The sequence below is a fragment of the Mobula birostris genome, chromosome 14, assembly GCF_030028105.1.
Source record: "Mobula birostris isolate sMobBir1 chromosome 14, sMobBir1.hap1, whole genome shotgun sequence".
NCBI lineage: Eukaryota > Metazoa > Chordata > Chondrichthyes > Myliobatiformes > Myliobatidae > Mobula > Mobula birostris.
Window position 1 is genome coordinate 58,984,845 of NC_092383.1, and position 17,744 is coordinate 59,002,588.

General features: G+C 38.5%; 1 protein-coding gene across 8 annotated transcripts in view; it reads right to left on the reverse strand.

Annotated features, from left to right (window-relative positions):
- Nucleotides 1–17,744, reverse strand: part of LOC140209923 (neuron navigator 1-like) — a 672,220-nt gene that overhangs the window by 25,188 nt on the left and 629,288 nt on the right. For 7 of the 8 annotated variants that reach the window (XM_072278589.1, XM_072278590.1, XM_072278591.1 and 4 more), the window contains 4 exons: nucleotides 14,987–15,141; nucleotides 6,412–6,483; nucleotides 4,654–4,850; nucleotides 2,805–2,923 (listed from right to left, as the gene is read on the reverse strand). In XM_072278589.1, the coding sequence (XP_072134690.1) occupies nucleotides 2,805–2,923; nucleotides 4,654–4,850; nucleotides 6,412–6,483; nucleotides 14,987–15,141 (543 nt within the window). Of the gene's footprint in view, nucleotides 1–43; nucleotides 114–2,804; nucleotides 2,924–4,653; nucleotides 4,851–6,411; nucleotides 6,484–14,986; nucleotides 15,142–17,744 lie in introns of those variants that run through there. The other variant, XM_072278593.1, reaches the window with a different exon arrangement.

A 17,744-nucleotide genomic window follows, 5' to 3' on the forward strand; every position in this document is an offset into this window, starting at 1 on the left:
CCTGCTGTGTTCCTCCAGCATTTTGTGCATGTTGCTTTGGATTTTCAGCATCTGCAGAACTTCTTGTGTTCGTAACGGTGCTATCTCAGTTGTATAGCCTACCAAAACTCAATCTACAATTACACAAGAATAATAATTACCTAACCACAATATTCAAATAGGGTTGCACACATAATACTGCAGAACATTAGCAGTCAACAGCATCTTCAAAAAAATAGGTAGAACGAATGTAAACAGGAGAAAAAGAACTTTTGAAACTGCAGAAACAAGGGTTGGATTTACAAGACATGACAGTAGAGTAGCAGTTAGTGCAAAGCTATTACTGCTCAGGGCATCAATTCTGGTGTCCTCTGTAGGAAAGTTTGCATGTTCTTCCTGTGTGTGTGAGTTTCCTCCATATGCTCTGGTTTCCTCCAACAGTCCAAAAAAATACCGGTTGGTAGGTTAAATTAGTCACTGTAAATTGTCCTGTGATTAGGTTAATGTTGAATTGCTGGGCAGCGCAGCTTGGTGGGCCAGAAGGGCCTTTTGTGCACTGTATCTCTGAATAAATAAAATATAATAATATAAACTATGAGACAGTAGGAACCATCTGTCCACCTGTCATGGATTAGGATTCTCACCCACAGATAATTAACCAAGACTTAACAATTCATCCTCTGCCCCACTGAGTGCCCCAGCCTTAACTCCAGCACCAATGATGACTGGACCTCCCGCTGATCAAAAACATCAACAAGCCTCCCCCATTTCTTTATCTTTTATTTTTCCTTTTAAGATGCTCCTTCGACCAGGCATCTGTCTTTACTGCTCCTTTGGTGAAAATGTCTGATAAAGTTCCCATGAGAAGTATCTTAGTATACTAAAAGAACTGTAAATATACATGTTTTATTTTAAGATCATTTAGAAGTCTCTGCTATATCAGGCTACCTTCTTAAAAAATGAATTCATTCCTGAATTGGTCCTGATATAATAAATCTGGAAATGGAATCGTATCTGTAAATGTTTCATAGAAAAAAACAGTCAACTTTATAGCAACACACATCAAAGTTGCTGGTGAACGCAGCAGGCCAGGCAGCATCTCTAGGAAGAGGTACAGTCGACGTTTCAGGCAGAGACCCTTCGTCAGGACTAACTGAAGGAAGAGTTAGTAAGAGATTTGAAAGTGGGAGGGGGAGGGGGAGATCCAAAATGATAGGAGAAGACAGGAGGGGGAGGGATGGAGCCAAGAGCTGGACAGGTGATTGGCAAAGGGGATATAGAGACAGCTTATCCACTGATGTCTACTATAATTTTGGATCTCCCCCTCCCCCTCCCACTTTCAAATCTCTTACTAACTCTTCCTTCAGTTAGTCCTGACGAAGGGTTTCGGCCAGAAATGTCGACTGTACCTCTTCCTAGAGATGCTGCCTGGCCTGCTGCGTTCACCAGCAACTTTGATGTGTGTTGCTTGAACTTCCAGCATCTGCAGAATTCCTGTTGTTTGCGTCAACTTTATAGAATTAAGATATCCACGAGTTCCCTCTATGGATTATTGCTCTCTGTAGCAAGCTTTGGCAATAGTGCCAGCAAAATTGACAGGAAGGCCTTTTAAAATACAACCCTCTTCATATGATTTTTTAAGGTTCCTGACTCATTTTTGGATAACATGTGTGAAATGGAACAACCTGCAGTCTGACTTGCATGTGCTAATTCATTTTGTCATATTTATGCAATTAAAGCAGCCAAACTTCAGTCAACTGAAAGATAAATTTGCCAAAAATACTGAAACCAGCACAACCAAAGCAAACTAATGGTCTAGAAGTTCATTAGAACAAAATTCATGTGACCATTTGGCCCATAGAGCCTGCTCAGCTATTTAGGAAGATAAATATTTTTAGTTCAGTCTTGTAACTACTTATTCTCTTAATAGGCAGAAATGTTTGATATCTGAATGAACTCAGTGACTGAGCCTCCACAGCCCACTGAGGCAGAAAATGCCACAGAATGCACCCTCTGAATGAAGATATTTCTTCTCATCCCAATCCTAAATGGCCTATTCCTTGTTCATCCCTTATCATAGATTCTTCACTCAAGGGAAACGACCTCCCTGCATCCTGCCTGACAATATTCCTTGATATCTAGGGTTCTCAGTGCTTGCCTTCATTCGCTTTCACACTTCAGGCACACATTGGCTCTGAGCTCTCACCATTTCACTTTTAAAAGACTTATTTGTCAGATGTAGATTTGCATCACCAGCAAGTGCTCAGTACATACTTCTGCCAGTCTCTGTCTTATGAAATTGAAATGAATCTTTTCCCCAATTCAGGCCTTTAGTTTTCAAATTATCCTTACCCATTCCCACACCTATTTTGAAAGTATCAGAGTTATAGTCATTCTCTCAAATCTACTAAACACACACACACACTTCCTTCATTGCCTAAGATTAGCCCAATTTCCTTCGTCCTTTCTCTGATTGGGCTCTTAAGATCCTGACTCAATAAGCTCTCTAGAAGAGGAAAATAAGCTTAATGGTGTAATACATTACACATTAATTTTGTAACAGCACGAAAGCAATCAATTACACAATGTTAACTGGAATGTTTAGTAAACCTGATTTCATCAAACAAAATGCTCTATTACTTTGTAAATTGAAATATTTACTTGGACAGTATGTTTGTCATCATCTTATGAGTCTGTCTTAAAATAATTGTTAAGTATTTTGTTTCAGCTATTTTGGGGGAGACAGCATAAGTGATATGGCAGAAACTCTCAATTTAATTAAAGAAAATGAGTGCAATTTCAGTATCATTAATATATATAATCACCTTAACACCATCATTGACTCCTTCCTGAAGATAAGGGAGAATAGAGTAATTCCACAGGTCAATAAACCATTCTCTAAATTCAGCCACATTGACAGGAGAAGATAGGAAAAAGCAAGGACCTGGAAGACAGTAAATAAAATAAAAGACAATAAATAAAATATAGTATTAATATTCCATACTGGCTACAATGTACAGTACCTTAAAGTTCTACTGCTTTGAACCTTAATAACATAAAACAAACTGGGAAGGGGAACTACACCTATTGGTTAAACAGATGTTTGTTCCTTCAGCTCTATTTGCTGTGCAGCTCAGTATTTCCCAGATGATCCACAGTCATCAAATTTGGTAAGCTCACACCTCTTGTCAACAAAGCCTGACCAAAGTGGGTTTCTGAACAATTATTATCACACCTTCAGCAATTTCATTAATACTCCAGGGGAGCAATAGGGAAATGGCAATAGTGCTTTAAGTACATGGATGTCATTAAGTGTTTCTAAAAACAGTGACACACTTTTAACCGGCATGCTTATGTCAGAATTAACTGAAATGAACTAGAAGCTAAGCACTGATGTTATCAGATGTTTAATATAATTATGGAACTAAATATTCAGAAAAATGAAAGAAAAAGAACAGCCATGAAAAACTAGAGTTTAGAGTTTTCTCCTAACTACATGTTCACTAGAACCTCTACTCTCTCTCTCTCTGTCTACCTTTCTGATACTGGGCTCAGATTCTGAATTGAACAGCTAGATTTGTTTCAGAAGTGAAATCCATATAAAACACAAAGTCAAGTAAAATGGAAGATAAATGATCATGCCTTTTTCTATATTCCACTTTATTAATAGTCAATAAAACCTCTACTAATGTCAATAAACCTGCAGCACTTGAGCTCAAATCCATTTTACTTGGCCTCAGCTTTCTGCTTCCTGCTTCTATTTGATATAAAGGTAACTCACAAATAACTTACAAAGAGATATATTCTTATGTTTAGTTATACTCCTTCAAGGACAGCAGAACTTCCACATTGTTGGTCAAGATCAGCAGATTTCCTTCAAAATTGTTCTGCGACCTGACATACAAATACTCACTGTTGTTGCTATCTGAAAAGTTCTGGAGCAGCACACATTGTGGAAATACTGTACATCTGACACCTGGGTTTCAGCATCAACATTTTCACAGGCAGCCAGAGTTGGATTATACATGTTATACTTTCCACCAATACCCACGTCTTAAAGAATAAGGCAACACATTTGCTTACGAAAGCTAGGGAAACAAACCTCTATCACAAATGGCTTGGGTACTGACTCATTTGATTTTATTAAAGACTGGTATTAATCATTTTATAATCAGATAATGATTTTCGGATAAGGGATTTCTAAAAAAGACAGGGAAAGGGACTGAGTACCTTCAGCCATGGTCTGGTTGAACATTGTTCAAAGGGCTGTATTACCTCCTCCTTTCCCTACATGTCTCCTGTTCTATCTCACCCTCTTCATAACTGACTTAGCCATTGAACTCTTTAGGACACTGCTAAAACCAGTTTTGCTGGAGCAAATTAAAATTTAGTTGATGCAATCAATTTTCTGGTACAATCACAGTCAATTGTATATTGCTTTTTGCACATATTTGACACTATAAGAAGAAATATTGTAATGGTTCATTATTGTAAGTGTTTATCAAAGCTCTAATTGGAATTCATTACAGTAATTCAAAGTTCCCACAACAGGATGAACATTAACTGATTTCTGTGAATCTATTATATCAAATGCATTTACATGATAATAACAGGCATTAAATTAATGTCATATGTCAAACACCTTCCAATACCAAGAATGTAACAAGCACCTACCGATAAGGAAGTCAGATGTACTGTGCATTTCTAGAAACGTGTGCAGATGATACCACAACTTGGGCACCCAGTTAAGAATATTGAGGATTTCATTATTATTTGCATTTGCGACATTCTCTGACTCAATCAACTTTCTCTGTAAGTAGCGACTAAGGAATCCGTTAGCAGGTTCTGCATTGTTAGAAAATGGCACCAACCTAGTGATCAAAATTGCAAATTATTATTCCATTATTTCTATTGACAATTATAGAAAACACTGTGGAGAACAGTAACAGTATTTACAAATTTTTTTTTTATATTTATGGAAGTGCTCACTCCTGTTCTGATTCTCTGCAGTTATTATATCAACTCGAAGAAATCTAATTGCACCACAGACACATTACAAATATACTTCTGGTGTAGAGTCAAACAGTTATTAGCCCAGTTATCTTTCCATTTAATTTTCTTGAATTATCGCCTTAAGTATGTTGAATAACTTTGGATAGAATAGTATTGTTTATTGCTCTAAGTTTAAACTTGCATATCTCACCATGTGTTTGGATGATGACAGTTGAAAATTCTGGGTGATTTGCAAACATCGCATTAAAAGGATTCCCAATCTGAGGAACCCGTCTCAATTTGAAGGATGTGGCTGCCTGCATTGTTAGGTTAGGTCCAAATGACGAGTGGACACTAGATGGATCTACCAGCCAGAGAGTCATAGCACCAACATGTTGCTCTACTCGTATAGTACATTTGTGAAGAATCCGTCTTCCTTTAATCAATTCTCTCTGGACCAAATGGGAATCTTTGCAAATGTCAACAATCCCCTGTGAACCTGGTCATCTATTCTAGGAAAAGTCTGTGGATTTTTCCAGGCATGTGTTCTGTTCAAATTCATAGTGTTAAGCACTGTATTAGAATTTTAATTCACCATTTCTTTTTCAGATTAGGAAAAGGCATATTCAAACATTCATAGTTTGGTCCTTAAAGTATTGAGTAAATGTAGAATGCAGTACTTTGAAATTCAGTGGCTTTGAATTTGCTGCCAGCATCCACCAGCATTAAAGCAGTTTCTGGAATCTACACATTTATGGAAATTCATATGCTGCTGTCACTTCATCATATATTCTTTCACAGGCTGGATTGTTGCTGCCTTTGACAATGGATTTTGTTCAGAAATTAATGGAATATTGCAAAACTGGAGCACACACAGTGAATTTAGAAAAAAAAAGCTGCATTAGCTGTGAGTGAGTTATTAAAAGGAGAAAAATTCCACTGATTAACTTCTGAGGCACTGAAAATTTAATTTGATAAATGTGGAGTCTCATTTTCACAGGACAATTAATTTTATAGATTTTCCATCAGAAAAATACTATATATCTTCTTTCCTCTCTCCCTGAATTCTATGCTATTTATCTTTTGGTTTTCTTTTACTTCCTGCTTTGTGACTTGTGCATTTTAGTTTGTATGATTCAATCCCATTTGTTCAAAGCTTAACAGTCACTCATCCATGCAAGAGGTTGCTTTCAGAGGAACCACACTGAGACAGATGCTGAATGTGGAGGAATCTCTGCTGACTAACTGGGTACTTGTTTTGGTAAGACAGGTGAAAGCTCCCACTTAATCACTCAGAGGAAAAAACAACTGGACCATTTTGTTTATTCACTGAAAATGAGGAGCATGCACCTAAGGAAATTAAATCAACTTTGCACAGACCGATGGTACAATATATTTAAATTATATTTTTATTTCTAAACATATCAATCTGCATTTTACCTGAAACTGAGGTGAAGACCATGGTTTGGTGTTGTTTTGATAGGCTGGTTGGTGGTTCCAATTACATATGGGCTACATCATAAGAAGATTTAAAAATAGTTAAAAATCAAAGATAACATCAGGACAATATCCAAGCTGCTGTATCATCTGGTTTACAATATCAAAACTGTGATTAACCTTTGCAATGGCATTTTTTGGCAGTTGTATACTTTCATTTTCAAATAATAATTTAAAAACAACACTTGTCAGAAATATGTATATAACACTCATTAAAATTACTTACTGTTAATGAGGTATTTGGTGCAAGATATTTAATGGCTAGTTACTATAGCTAAATTGAACACACACAAATCAAAGTCACAATTTGAAATAATCTATAAGTTTTATATCAAGGGCAAGGTGTAATTTTTCCTTAGAAATGTGCTGATTGAATGAACCTCAACTACCACTGGTGCACATCTGGATGCTGCTGACAGATGTGGAGATTCTTGAGTTGCAATTACACTTTATTGAACAATCTGATTAAAATTGTGTGCAGGTCAAACATAGGGCATTTCTGCTGTTAGGTTAAAAGTACATTCAACTAATGTGACTGGTTGGTACTGATGATGGAGAGAAAGAATCAGGAAAGTGCATAGAGTGTCAGATTAATTTAATAATTTTAGGTTGCATGTATTGCTAAGGATGTACTTACCCAAACAGTAGAGCAAAGATTCACTAAGTTGCTTCCAGAGCTTACAGGTTTTCCTTATGAGGAAATATAAAGTAGACCAGGCTTATGGTCACTGTCTCAGAACATAAAGGAGTGCTTAAGACCACAAGACATTTGAGCAGAATTAGGCCATTCAGCCCATCAAGTTTGCTCCACCATTTGATCATGTCTGATCCATTTCCTTCTCAACCTATTCTCCTCCCTTCTCTCCATAACCTTTCATGCTCTGAATTACCAAGAACATATCAACCTCCAACTTAAATGATTTGGACTCCACAGTTACCTCTGGCAATGAATTCCACAGATCATCACTCTCTGGCTAAAGGAATTCCTTCTCAACTCTGTTCTAAGTGGACGTCCCTCTATTCTGAGGTTGTGCCTTCCTATTGAGGTTCACAATACTCCAAGTGAATCCTCTCCTGTGCCTTATAAAGCCTCATCTGTGTAATCATTCTGGAGGACTGAAACATTGCTATGTCACTCCACTCTTCAAGAAGGGAGGCAGGCAGAAGAAAGAAAATTATAGGCCAGTTAGCCTGACTTCAGTGGTTGGGAAGATGTTGGTTTCGAATATTAAGGATATGGTTTCGGGGTACTTGGAAGCACTTGATAAAATGCCTGAAGTCAGCATGGTTTCCTTAAAGGAAAATCTTGCAGGACAAATCTGTCCTTTCTGACAGTCTCATTTCATACTGTCTCTGCATGTGTACCAACTGGCCTGTCCTCAGCCCTATCACTCCAGTTCCCATGCCAAGTTAGTTTAAACCCTCACTAACAGTTCTAGCAAGAACTGTTCTAGGATCGAGATGAGTAGATTTTCCTTTATTTGCGAAGAACAATAACAAGGTGGCCTACAGGGATGAAGTCATGTCTCTGACAGAGTGGTGTCAAGAAAACAACATCTCTCTCAGTGTCAAACAAAGGAGCTGGTTGTGGATTACAGGAGGAATGGAGATGGGTTAACCCCTATAGACATCAATGGATCTGGGGTTGAGAGGGTAAACAGCTTCAAGTTTCTCGGCATCCACAACAGCGCCTCTTTCACCTCAGACGGTTGAGGAAGTTTGGTACGGGCCCCCAAATCTTTATGAACTTTCTACAGAGGCACAATCGAGAGCATCCTGACTGGCTGCATCACTGCCTAGTGTGGGAACTGTACCCCCCTTAATCGCAGGCCTCTGCCGAGAGTGGTGCGGACAGCATCTGTAGTTGTGAACTTCTGATCATTTAGGACATTTACAAATACAGATGTGTAAAGAAGGGCCATAGGATCATTGGGGGCCCCGAGTCCTCCCAACCACAATCTATTCCAGCTGCTACAATCCGGGAAACAATACCGCAGTATAAAAGTCAGGACCCAACAGGCTCCGGGATAGCTTCTTCCACCAGGCCATCAGACTGATGAACTCATGCTGATTTGAATGCACTCTATGATACATTGACTGTTCTATTTATTATAAATTATTTTAAATTACTATGATTACACATTGCACATTTAGACAGAGTTGTAACGTAAAGATTTTTACTCCTCATGTATGTGAAGGATGTACAAAGTAAAAGTCAATTCTATTCAATTCAATCTTTGTTCGTTTCTACCTCAGAACTCTCTGGAGGCTCATTTGTTAAGTTTATTCATAGCAGATTTCCAACTATCAAAGGAATCAAGGGAGATAGTCCTGGGGTCCATAGTCAGCGAGTCCTGCGACTAGAGACTGGAGTTCAGTCAGCAAGTCCTGAGGTCAGAGGCCCATGACTGGCGAGTTCTGGGGTCAAAGCCCAGAAGTCTGCCAATCTGGGGATCTGAGGACTGATGTCGGCAAGTCCAGAGGTTAGTCTGGAGGTCGGAGGACTGGAGGCAGTTGGTCCTGGGGTTGTGGGTGCGGGTGCAGGGGGTGGGAGTCTGCGGTTCGAAATAGATTTGTTTTCCAGTTGTTGCTTGTTGTATGATGGCTGCGTGTTGTTCCCTGAACATTGTAGACATACTATGTTGCTGCCAGAATGTGCGGTGACACATGCAGGCTGGCTGCCCCCAGCACATCCTCAGATTGTGCTGGCTGTTAACGCAAATGAAGCATTGCACTGTATGTTTGGGAGGCAGATTTTGGAAAGGTGCAAAAATAACAGGGTTGTTATCATGGGTGACTTTAACTTCCCTAATATTGATTGGCACCTGATTAGTTCCAATGGTTCAAGCAGGGCAGAGTTTGTTAAGTGTGTCCAGGATGGATTCCTGTCACAGTATGTGGACAAGCCGACTAGGGGGAATGCCATACTAGATCTAGTATTAGGTAATGAACCGGGTCAGGTCACAGATCTCTCGCTGAGTGAGCATCTGGGGGACAGTGACCACCGCTCCCTGGCCTTTAATATTATCATGGAAAAGGATAGAATCAGAGAGGACAGGAAAATATTTCATTGGGAAGGGCAAATTATGAGGCTATAAGGCTAGAACTTGCGGGTGTGAATTGGGATGATGTGTTTGCAGGGAAATGTCCTATGGACATGTGGTCAATGTTTAGGGATCTCTTGCAGGTCATTAGGGATAAATTTGTCCCAGTGAGGAAGATAAAGAATAGTAGGGTGAAGGAACCATGGGTGACAAGTGAGGTGGAGAATCTAGTTAGGTGGAAGAAGGCAGCATACATGAGGTTTAGGAAGCAAGGAGCAAATGGGTCTATTGAGGAATATAGGGTAGCAAGAAAGGAGCTTAAGAAGGGGCTGAGGCGAGCAAGAAGGGGGCATGAGAAGGCCTTGGCGAGTAGGGTAAAGGAAAACCCCAAGGCATTCTTCAATTATGTGAAGAACAAAAGGATGACAGGAGTGAAGTTAGGACAGATTAGAGATAAAGGTGGGAAGATGTGCCTGGAGGCTGTGGAAGTGAGTGAGGTCCTCAATGAATACTTCTCTTCGGTATTCACCAATGAGAGGGAATTTAATGATGGTGAGGACAATATCAGTGAGGTTGATGTTCTGGAGCATGTTGATATTAAGGGAGAGGAGGTGTTGGGAGTTGTTAAAATACATTAGGATGGATAAGTCCCCGGGGTCTGACAGAATATTCCCCAGATTGCTTCATGAGGCAAGGGAAGAGCTCTGGCTAGGATCTTTATGTCCTCGTTGTCCACGAGAATGGTACTGGAGGATTAAAGGGAGACGAATGTTGTCCCCTTGTTCAAAAGAGGTAGTAGGGATAGTCTGGGTAATTATAGATCAGTGAGCCTTACGTCTGTGGTGGGAAAGCTGTTGGAAAAGATTCTTAGAGATAGGATCTATGGGCATTTGGAGAATCATGGTTTGATCAGGGGCAGTCAGCATGACTTTGTGAAGGGCAGATCGTGTCTAACAAGCCTAATAGAGTTCTTTGAGGAGGTGACCAGGCATATAGATGAGGGTAGTCTAGTGGATGTGATCTACATGGATTTTAGTAAGGCATTTGACAAGGTTCCACACGGTAGACTTATTCAGGAAGTCAGAAGGCATGGGATTCAGGGAAGTTTGGCCAGGTGGATTCAGGATTGGCTTACCTGCAGAAGGCAGAGGGTCGTGGTGGATGGAGTACATTCGGATTGGAGGGTTGTGATTAGTGGTATCCCACAAGGATCGGTTCGTGGACCTCTACTTTTCGTGATATTTATTAACGACCGGGATGTGGGGTAGAAGGGTGGGTTGGCAAGTTTGCAGACGACACAAAGGTTGGTGGTGTTGCAGATAGTGTAGGGGATTGTCAAAGATAGCAGAGAGACATTGATAGGTTGCAGAAGTGGGCTGAGAAGTGGCAGATGAAGTTCCACCCGGAGAAGTGTGAGGTACTTTGGAAGGACAAACTCCGAAGCAGAGTACAAAGTAAATGGCAGGATACTCGGTAGTGTAGAGGAGCAGAGATATCTGGGGGTACGTGTCCACAGATCCCTGAAAGTTGCTTCACAGGTAGAGAGGGTAGTTAAGAAAGCTTATGGAGTGCTAGCTTTCATAAGTCAAGGGATAAAGTTTAAGAGTCGCGGGGTAATGATGAAGCTCTATAAAACTCTGGTTAGGCGACACTTGGAGTACCATGTCCAGTTCTGGTCACCTCACTATAGGAAGGATACGGAAACACTGGAAAGGGTACAGATGAGATTTACCTTAAAGCTGGTTTAGAGAGTATGCATTATGGTCAGAGATTAAGGGAGCTAGGGCTTTACTCTCTGGAGAGAAGGAGGATGAGAGGTGACATAATGGAGGTATACAAGATATTAAGAGGAATATATAAAGTGGACAGTCAGCACCTCTTCCCCAGGGCACCAGTGCTCAATACAAGAGGACATAGCTTTAAGGTAAGGGGTGGGAAGTTCAAGGGGGATATTAGAGGAAGGTTTTTTACTCAAAGAGTGGTTGGTGCGTGGAAATGCACTGCCTGAGTCAGTGGTGGAGGCAGATACACTAGTGAAATTTAAGAGACTACTAGACAGGTATATGGAGGAATTTAAGGTGGGGGTTTATATGGGAGGCAGGGTTTGAGGGTCAGCACAACATTGTGGGCCGAAGGGCCTGTACTGTGCTGTACTGTTCTATATTCTATGTTTCAATGTACAAACGTTTGTACATGCAATTAATAAATGAATCTAAATCTAAATATGTGCAGGCAAATGGCACTGGGTAGGAGATCAGCTGTGATCTTGCTGCTTGGTAGAGCAGTCTCGAAGGAACGGGTGGCCTATTCCTATTCCTATCTCTCATGTTCTTATGTAACCAGAGTTTAACTATGTTTCTCCGCAAAACAAAGTCAAATTTGCTTCAATAATAAAGCACAACTTTCTCCAATTATAACGCTGACTGGATATAAGGATAAGAATTGCTTGCTTAGATACTGACATTCATCTCCTTTTCATGTACTAAGTTTGTGCTATATATTTTGTTCAGGTTCCCCTCAAAAAAATCATAGAATTGGACAAAGACAGACGCTACTTAGTGTTATGGCATTTTGCTTGTAAATTTGTGTGTTACGATAGGACCTGCTTTGTTCCAATCAGGACCTGAGTGCATGAATCATTGCTGCTGAGTTACTAATGTGCTGTATTTTCACTTAAGGAATTTTCTCAGGGCAGCCACAAAGGTGTGGGGAAGGGTAAGTCTCTACTGCAAATGGTTCCCAGCTGCTGTATGTTGGTATTTCTTCAAGGACCCAGGAAAAGCAGCTTATAGGACCAGGAAATCATAAGATAACAAAATGCTGTGACCAGTGAAGGGAACTATAGTAAATTATATTGTCTACTGTACAATGGATCTGCAACAATGTTCTGGGCAAGAGATTGATGTGATGACGCAGATCCTGTAGTTGCCATCTTGCTCCCAAATGCTGCAGTTCAGTTAACAATGAAGAGTGTAGATTTTCCATAACATTTCCAATTTCTGCTGGCAGTGGATGAAACAGGCATTGTGAGGTCTATGATATCATTGGATGTGCAGCCGATGACAGGCAAACATTAGCTGCACTGACACTTGCTTCCTTAACGATCACTACTCAAACTGGAAATAATTGCTAAAATAATTTAACATTTGTAGATAGCTTTACATGTAAGATGTGTGGAATGTGTGCAAATGAGTCCAATTTCTAGCCAATTCTACTGTGTTGCCAGACAGTTTGATTATCTAGCTGAGAATAATGAAAAAGAACTGGTATGCTTCTGTTGTTTTCATTTCTACCATTAGGGAGGAGGTGCAGGACTGTGAACATTTTAAAAACAGCTTCTTCCCCTCTGAACAGTCCATTAACACTACCTCACTATTCTTCTTTATTGTATCATACAGTGCTGCCAGAAAACAACAAATGTCAGTGATAGCTTGATTCTGATAATAAACCTGATTATGTCGTTGTACAACAATGTCGTTTGTCTTTCAAAACGTATAAACCTCATTTATAGACCTCGCTAGACCATTTAATGCATTCTGCTAGTGTTTAAGTCCTCTCGCATGACTTACTGTATAAAACCAATAAAATAACATACTTGGTGGGTATATATTATATGTCAAATTGGTCATTCAGTACAATTCCTATTTAGTATCAGTCAACGAGGAGAAAATAGTTAAATAATTCTTAATTGCTGCACATTCAATATTATTCAACATATTTTAATTGAAGTAGAAATGAATAGCAATCTAATCCATGTGTAAAAGAGAACTGTCTTCGGAAACAGTGAAACAGAGTCAGACTATATAAGGGAATTGGATCTGTGCATTTGTGTGAAAATGCCAGATGGTGACATAATTGCAAAGATCCAAAGTGAATATTATTGCAGAATTCAGGTTTTCATTGACATAAATAATACCCCAGTTTATAAACTGTAATATTTAATCTTGTAGATCCCAGTAAAATTTAAGAATCTGCTATTTCTAATAAATTACTACTTGCAGACATGATTAGGAAGCCTCGGGAGAAAAATTGGTTTAACAACTTTCAGTTGTTTTTTTCTCTTCCTAGAGTTTTTAATGCCTTTCTTTATTGTGTGTGGATAAGTGGCAGTAGTTACAAAAAATAAATAGAATGCTACAAAGCAACAAAGTCAATTCGATTAAGTTAAAAGTGGGAATTAGATTGTCTTTACACTTCTGTCTGTAGCTATAACATCTTATTGAAAACTTCAAGACCACTGGTTTGCACCAAGTAAACCTGCCTTACATGAAGCAAGCAGATTTCCCAGATTTGTAAGGAAATAGTTGGAAGCTTTTAGACCTCATGAAGAGTCCAATAGCAGAGAGCAGCTGTCCAAGGATCAGCAATCAGCTATTAGTGAAAATTGTCTTGTGGTATTATTTCATCCACCTGCAGCGAGGATAGTTTCTACTGAAAACATAAGAGCCTGTAGATGGTGCAATCTGTAATAGCTAACGGAATACTGCAGGAACTCAGTGGTTGAAGCAGCATCCGTAAAGGCCAAGGTGTAACTCTTACACACCGAGACTTTCATCTCCTCCACTTTCAGTCTTTATCTCTTTATGATGTCTCCTGATTTAATTATAAAATAAATTCAACTTAAAAGCACAATCATAAAATTAACAATATTGACTTTGTATGTGAGCTGTGAGAATCATTACTTTCATGATTCAAGTAACTACCACTAATTTATATTCCATCTGCACTGACAGCCCGTATCATATTAACTTCCTTTGCTGTAACAATCTGCGTTATCAACAGAAATATGTCAAAATCAGATTTTAGCATACCAGCAACTAGAATAGTATTAATCAATTTTATTATTCCAAAATATGAAACCAAGCTGAATTGAAATCAATGCCTAATATTTTGTCAAAAATCAATAATAATCTTTAAAAATCATGCTTTAGTTGTTATGATTACCTCTTGGAAATTGAGACCACCATCTCTCTAGAGAAGACCGAAAGAGCCCTCACGTTAATGGATTACTACGATACATCCACTACTCCTAGGGAAATGTATTCAGATACAACTGCTTTTAAAAACATGCATCAGTCATGCTGTTTTATAAGCAGTGCATGTGATAACTACTAGAGGTTAGACAGTTTTAATATTATCTACAGCTTTTTAAACTACTGTAGTTGCACAATTTTTTAGGGTATCTACCTTTACGGTGGGGTTATAATATATGCAGATTTCTGGTCCCCAAAAGCTGTATTGTCTTTTGCTCTATTGACTGTATCATGCATGTTACTTCTGCTCACATTTTAACTCAACCATTTTCATTCTCATGGGTTGGCTTAGAATAAAATTGAATCTAATGCATTGGGAAAAAATGCTATATCATATGTTTGGTGTAGTTTTAAGAGTAAATCGTGACCACTGGCACCAGCAATGAATATAATTACCTTTGCAACCAGCATTCAAATAGTGGTGAAAATAAGTATAATTACCATTTATGATACTTGCATGTAAGGGCACCATTGACAAGTTCACTTAGAGAGCCAGGTTCACTGAGGTCATCAAGTATTATTACCAATGGTACATTCCCTGTACTAGTTTCTCTGTCAATTTGATTGGCGAGGTTGGAAAGATATAGCTGCAAATCCTATAAGGGAAATGTAAAAACACAATCAATTTTATATTGCAGGGATCATAAAATTACGCAAGTACTGTTATGTAATGTTGCTTAGCTTATAAGACATGTAGAGCCTATCAGAACTAATGTGTTTAAATTTGTGACTTCTATATACAGTCGATTCTGAATAATTGGGACACATCAGAACCAGCGTATTTTGGACCAATTAAATGGATGCCCAAATTAACCAAAGTTTCATGGAAATACTTAAAAAGGTACAAAAAAGACAAGCTACTATTTAACTGAGTAACAAATTAAGTATTTAAATTAAATACAGAACAAATGACAGCACTACTACAGTGCTATAAAACTACATATTAGTTCCTAATAGTTACCGATGAAGGAATTCATCCAGTGCACCCTGCTGTGTTCTTTTGATTGACTGTAAATGAACAAAATCAACAGACACCTAGTGCAGAAAATACTGTCTTCATACAATGCTTTCAATGATTACATCATCCAAATCTTCATTTTTTTGTGTGACATTCAAGATGATTGTTGATACCTTCAAATCCTTTACAGTTCTTAACTCCTTGAAATCATTTTATTTACACTTCTGGCTGTTTCTGGCATCTCCACGCCTGAAACCGCAGTGAGCAAAACTGTTCTGAATTGTCTTACTGCTTATTTGCACCAACTATCACTGACAAAAGTCAATGCTTTTTGAACATGAACACGTGCAACTGACACGATTTAAAAACTGCTTGCTTTCAGCAGTGTAGTGTGTAACAGCCACACAAGCACACATGACTGTCACTAGTTAGAAACTGATCGGCATCAATCTCCTGTCCCAATTAAGCGGCATAGTGCTTCAAATAAACAAAGGGAATCCTGGTTATTTTAAGGATTAATTTTTGTTCTTTAAGAGTTGTGCCAAATAAGTGGTTGCCCTGATTAACCAATTAATTGGAATCCACTCTATACAGTAAGCAGTGAAGGTTTATGGGGCTTGAGGTGGTTGAATACTAAGCAAACTATCATTTCACTTTAAAACAGATCCCCTTAGCTCACATTTTAACTGAGGTGGTAATTCACTGGAATAACAGTCAGGTTTTACATTTGCATAACAATATTCAAATGAAGCTATTTCAATATGTGTTTTCAAATCACTGCACAATAGGTTCTACTTTACATAAAATAACACTGAACGTACTATTAAATTTGGGAAAATCTCTGTGCACTATCTTTATATTCCACAGAGGCTTCCACTTAACACATTAACTTTTGGTTTATTCACTTACATGCTCTTCCAGTTTTTCAAAGTACACTAATGCAATTCTAAATGATTCATGATAGGGAGGTTCAGATTTCAATCATTCCCTTGGTGTAAAAATACTTACCACGAATTCGTCACTGTATTTATTTTACGGATATTAATCTTTGTCTTACTTGTCTTGCCTAGTTAATGCTACCAAACTCTTTAATAATTTTAACAATCTCCATTAGGCCATGGAAAGAAAATAATTTCTTCCGGTTTCTGGCATACATGAGTGTTTGCAACTTGGAGTGTGACTAATCCTATTAAATGTAATTGGGAGTTAACTAGCATTGCCAAACGTTACAGAACTGGTCTCCAATTTTTTCATTTCACAGTTACGTTTTCATATAGTGACTGGAGACTCTGGAACAAAATGAATCCTGTGAATTTAGCATCATGCCACAATTGTCCATTTACTGTATTTTTTCTGCTTGCACTGTTATATCAACCAAGTTAAACTGATTTATTTGGAAAATGCACAAAAATTCATTGACCCCAAAATTTAAACACAAACTTAATTCAAAAGAACATAAAATCCTATATAGTTAATGTTCTCCAAATTAAATTCTGTGAGAGATTATTATGTGGCAAAAATGTCTAGATCCACTTTGAGTTAACTCCACCAAAACAGGGAGTATAATAAAAAGAACTAAAATCATTTGTTAAACCTTCCTTATGTGGCTCTTATTGAACAACTAAGATGAATGACATTGATTTTCAACCATTAAGCAAATAAACTGTTACCCATCAAAGGACCAATAATTCAAAACACACCTATAACACAGAATAAATTAGTTAATTTTGTAAATCAAAAATTCAGTCTCATGGAGGCAATTTGCTCCTGGATTTATTGAGGGTTAATGTCCCATTGTTGGTGGGGGGGGGGCAGTTGGGTTATTAGTAAAGGGTAGCTAGCAACTACATTTATTTGCTCTGGACCTTAGCTCTAATAGCCCTATTGATATCCTGGTGGCTGATGATTTAGCGCTACTCTCCCCTTTGAAGAAACCATAGAGACAAATGAGAGCAAGGCAACGTCCTTGTGTCTGCCGCTAACAACGTCTTTGACTGTTGCAAGGAAAACAATCTTCCCATCAAGTCATTATTCTGAGCTTCTGGACCCCAGCAGCTGGTAGATACTCAAGTGCTCTCCTTGTTCAATTGACAGCAATTCTAGTTGTCCCCATCTATGAGAGCTTCTACTCATTACATTAAAAAAAAGAGGGATATCTGGGTGCATTTACCTGGTGAACAGGAAATCCTGATCCATCATTTTGGCAAATTAGGATCTTTCATTTCCTTTGTCTTATTTCTT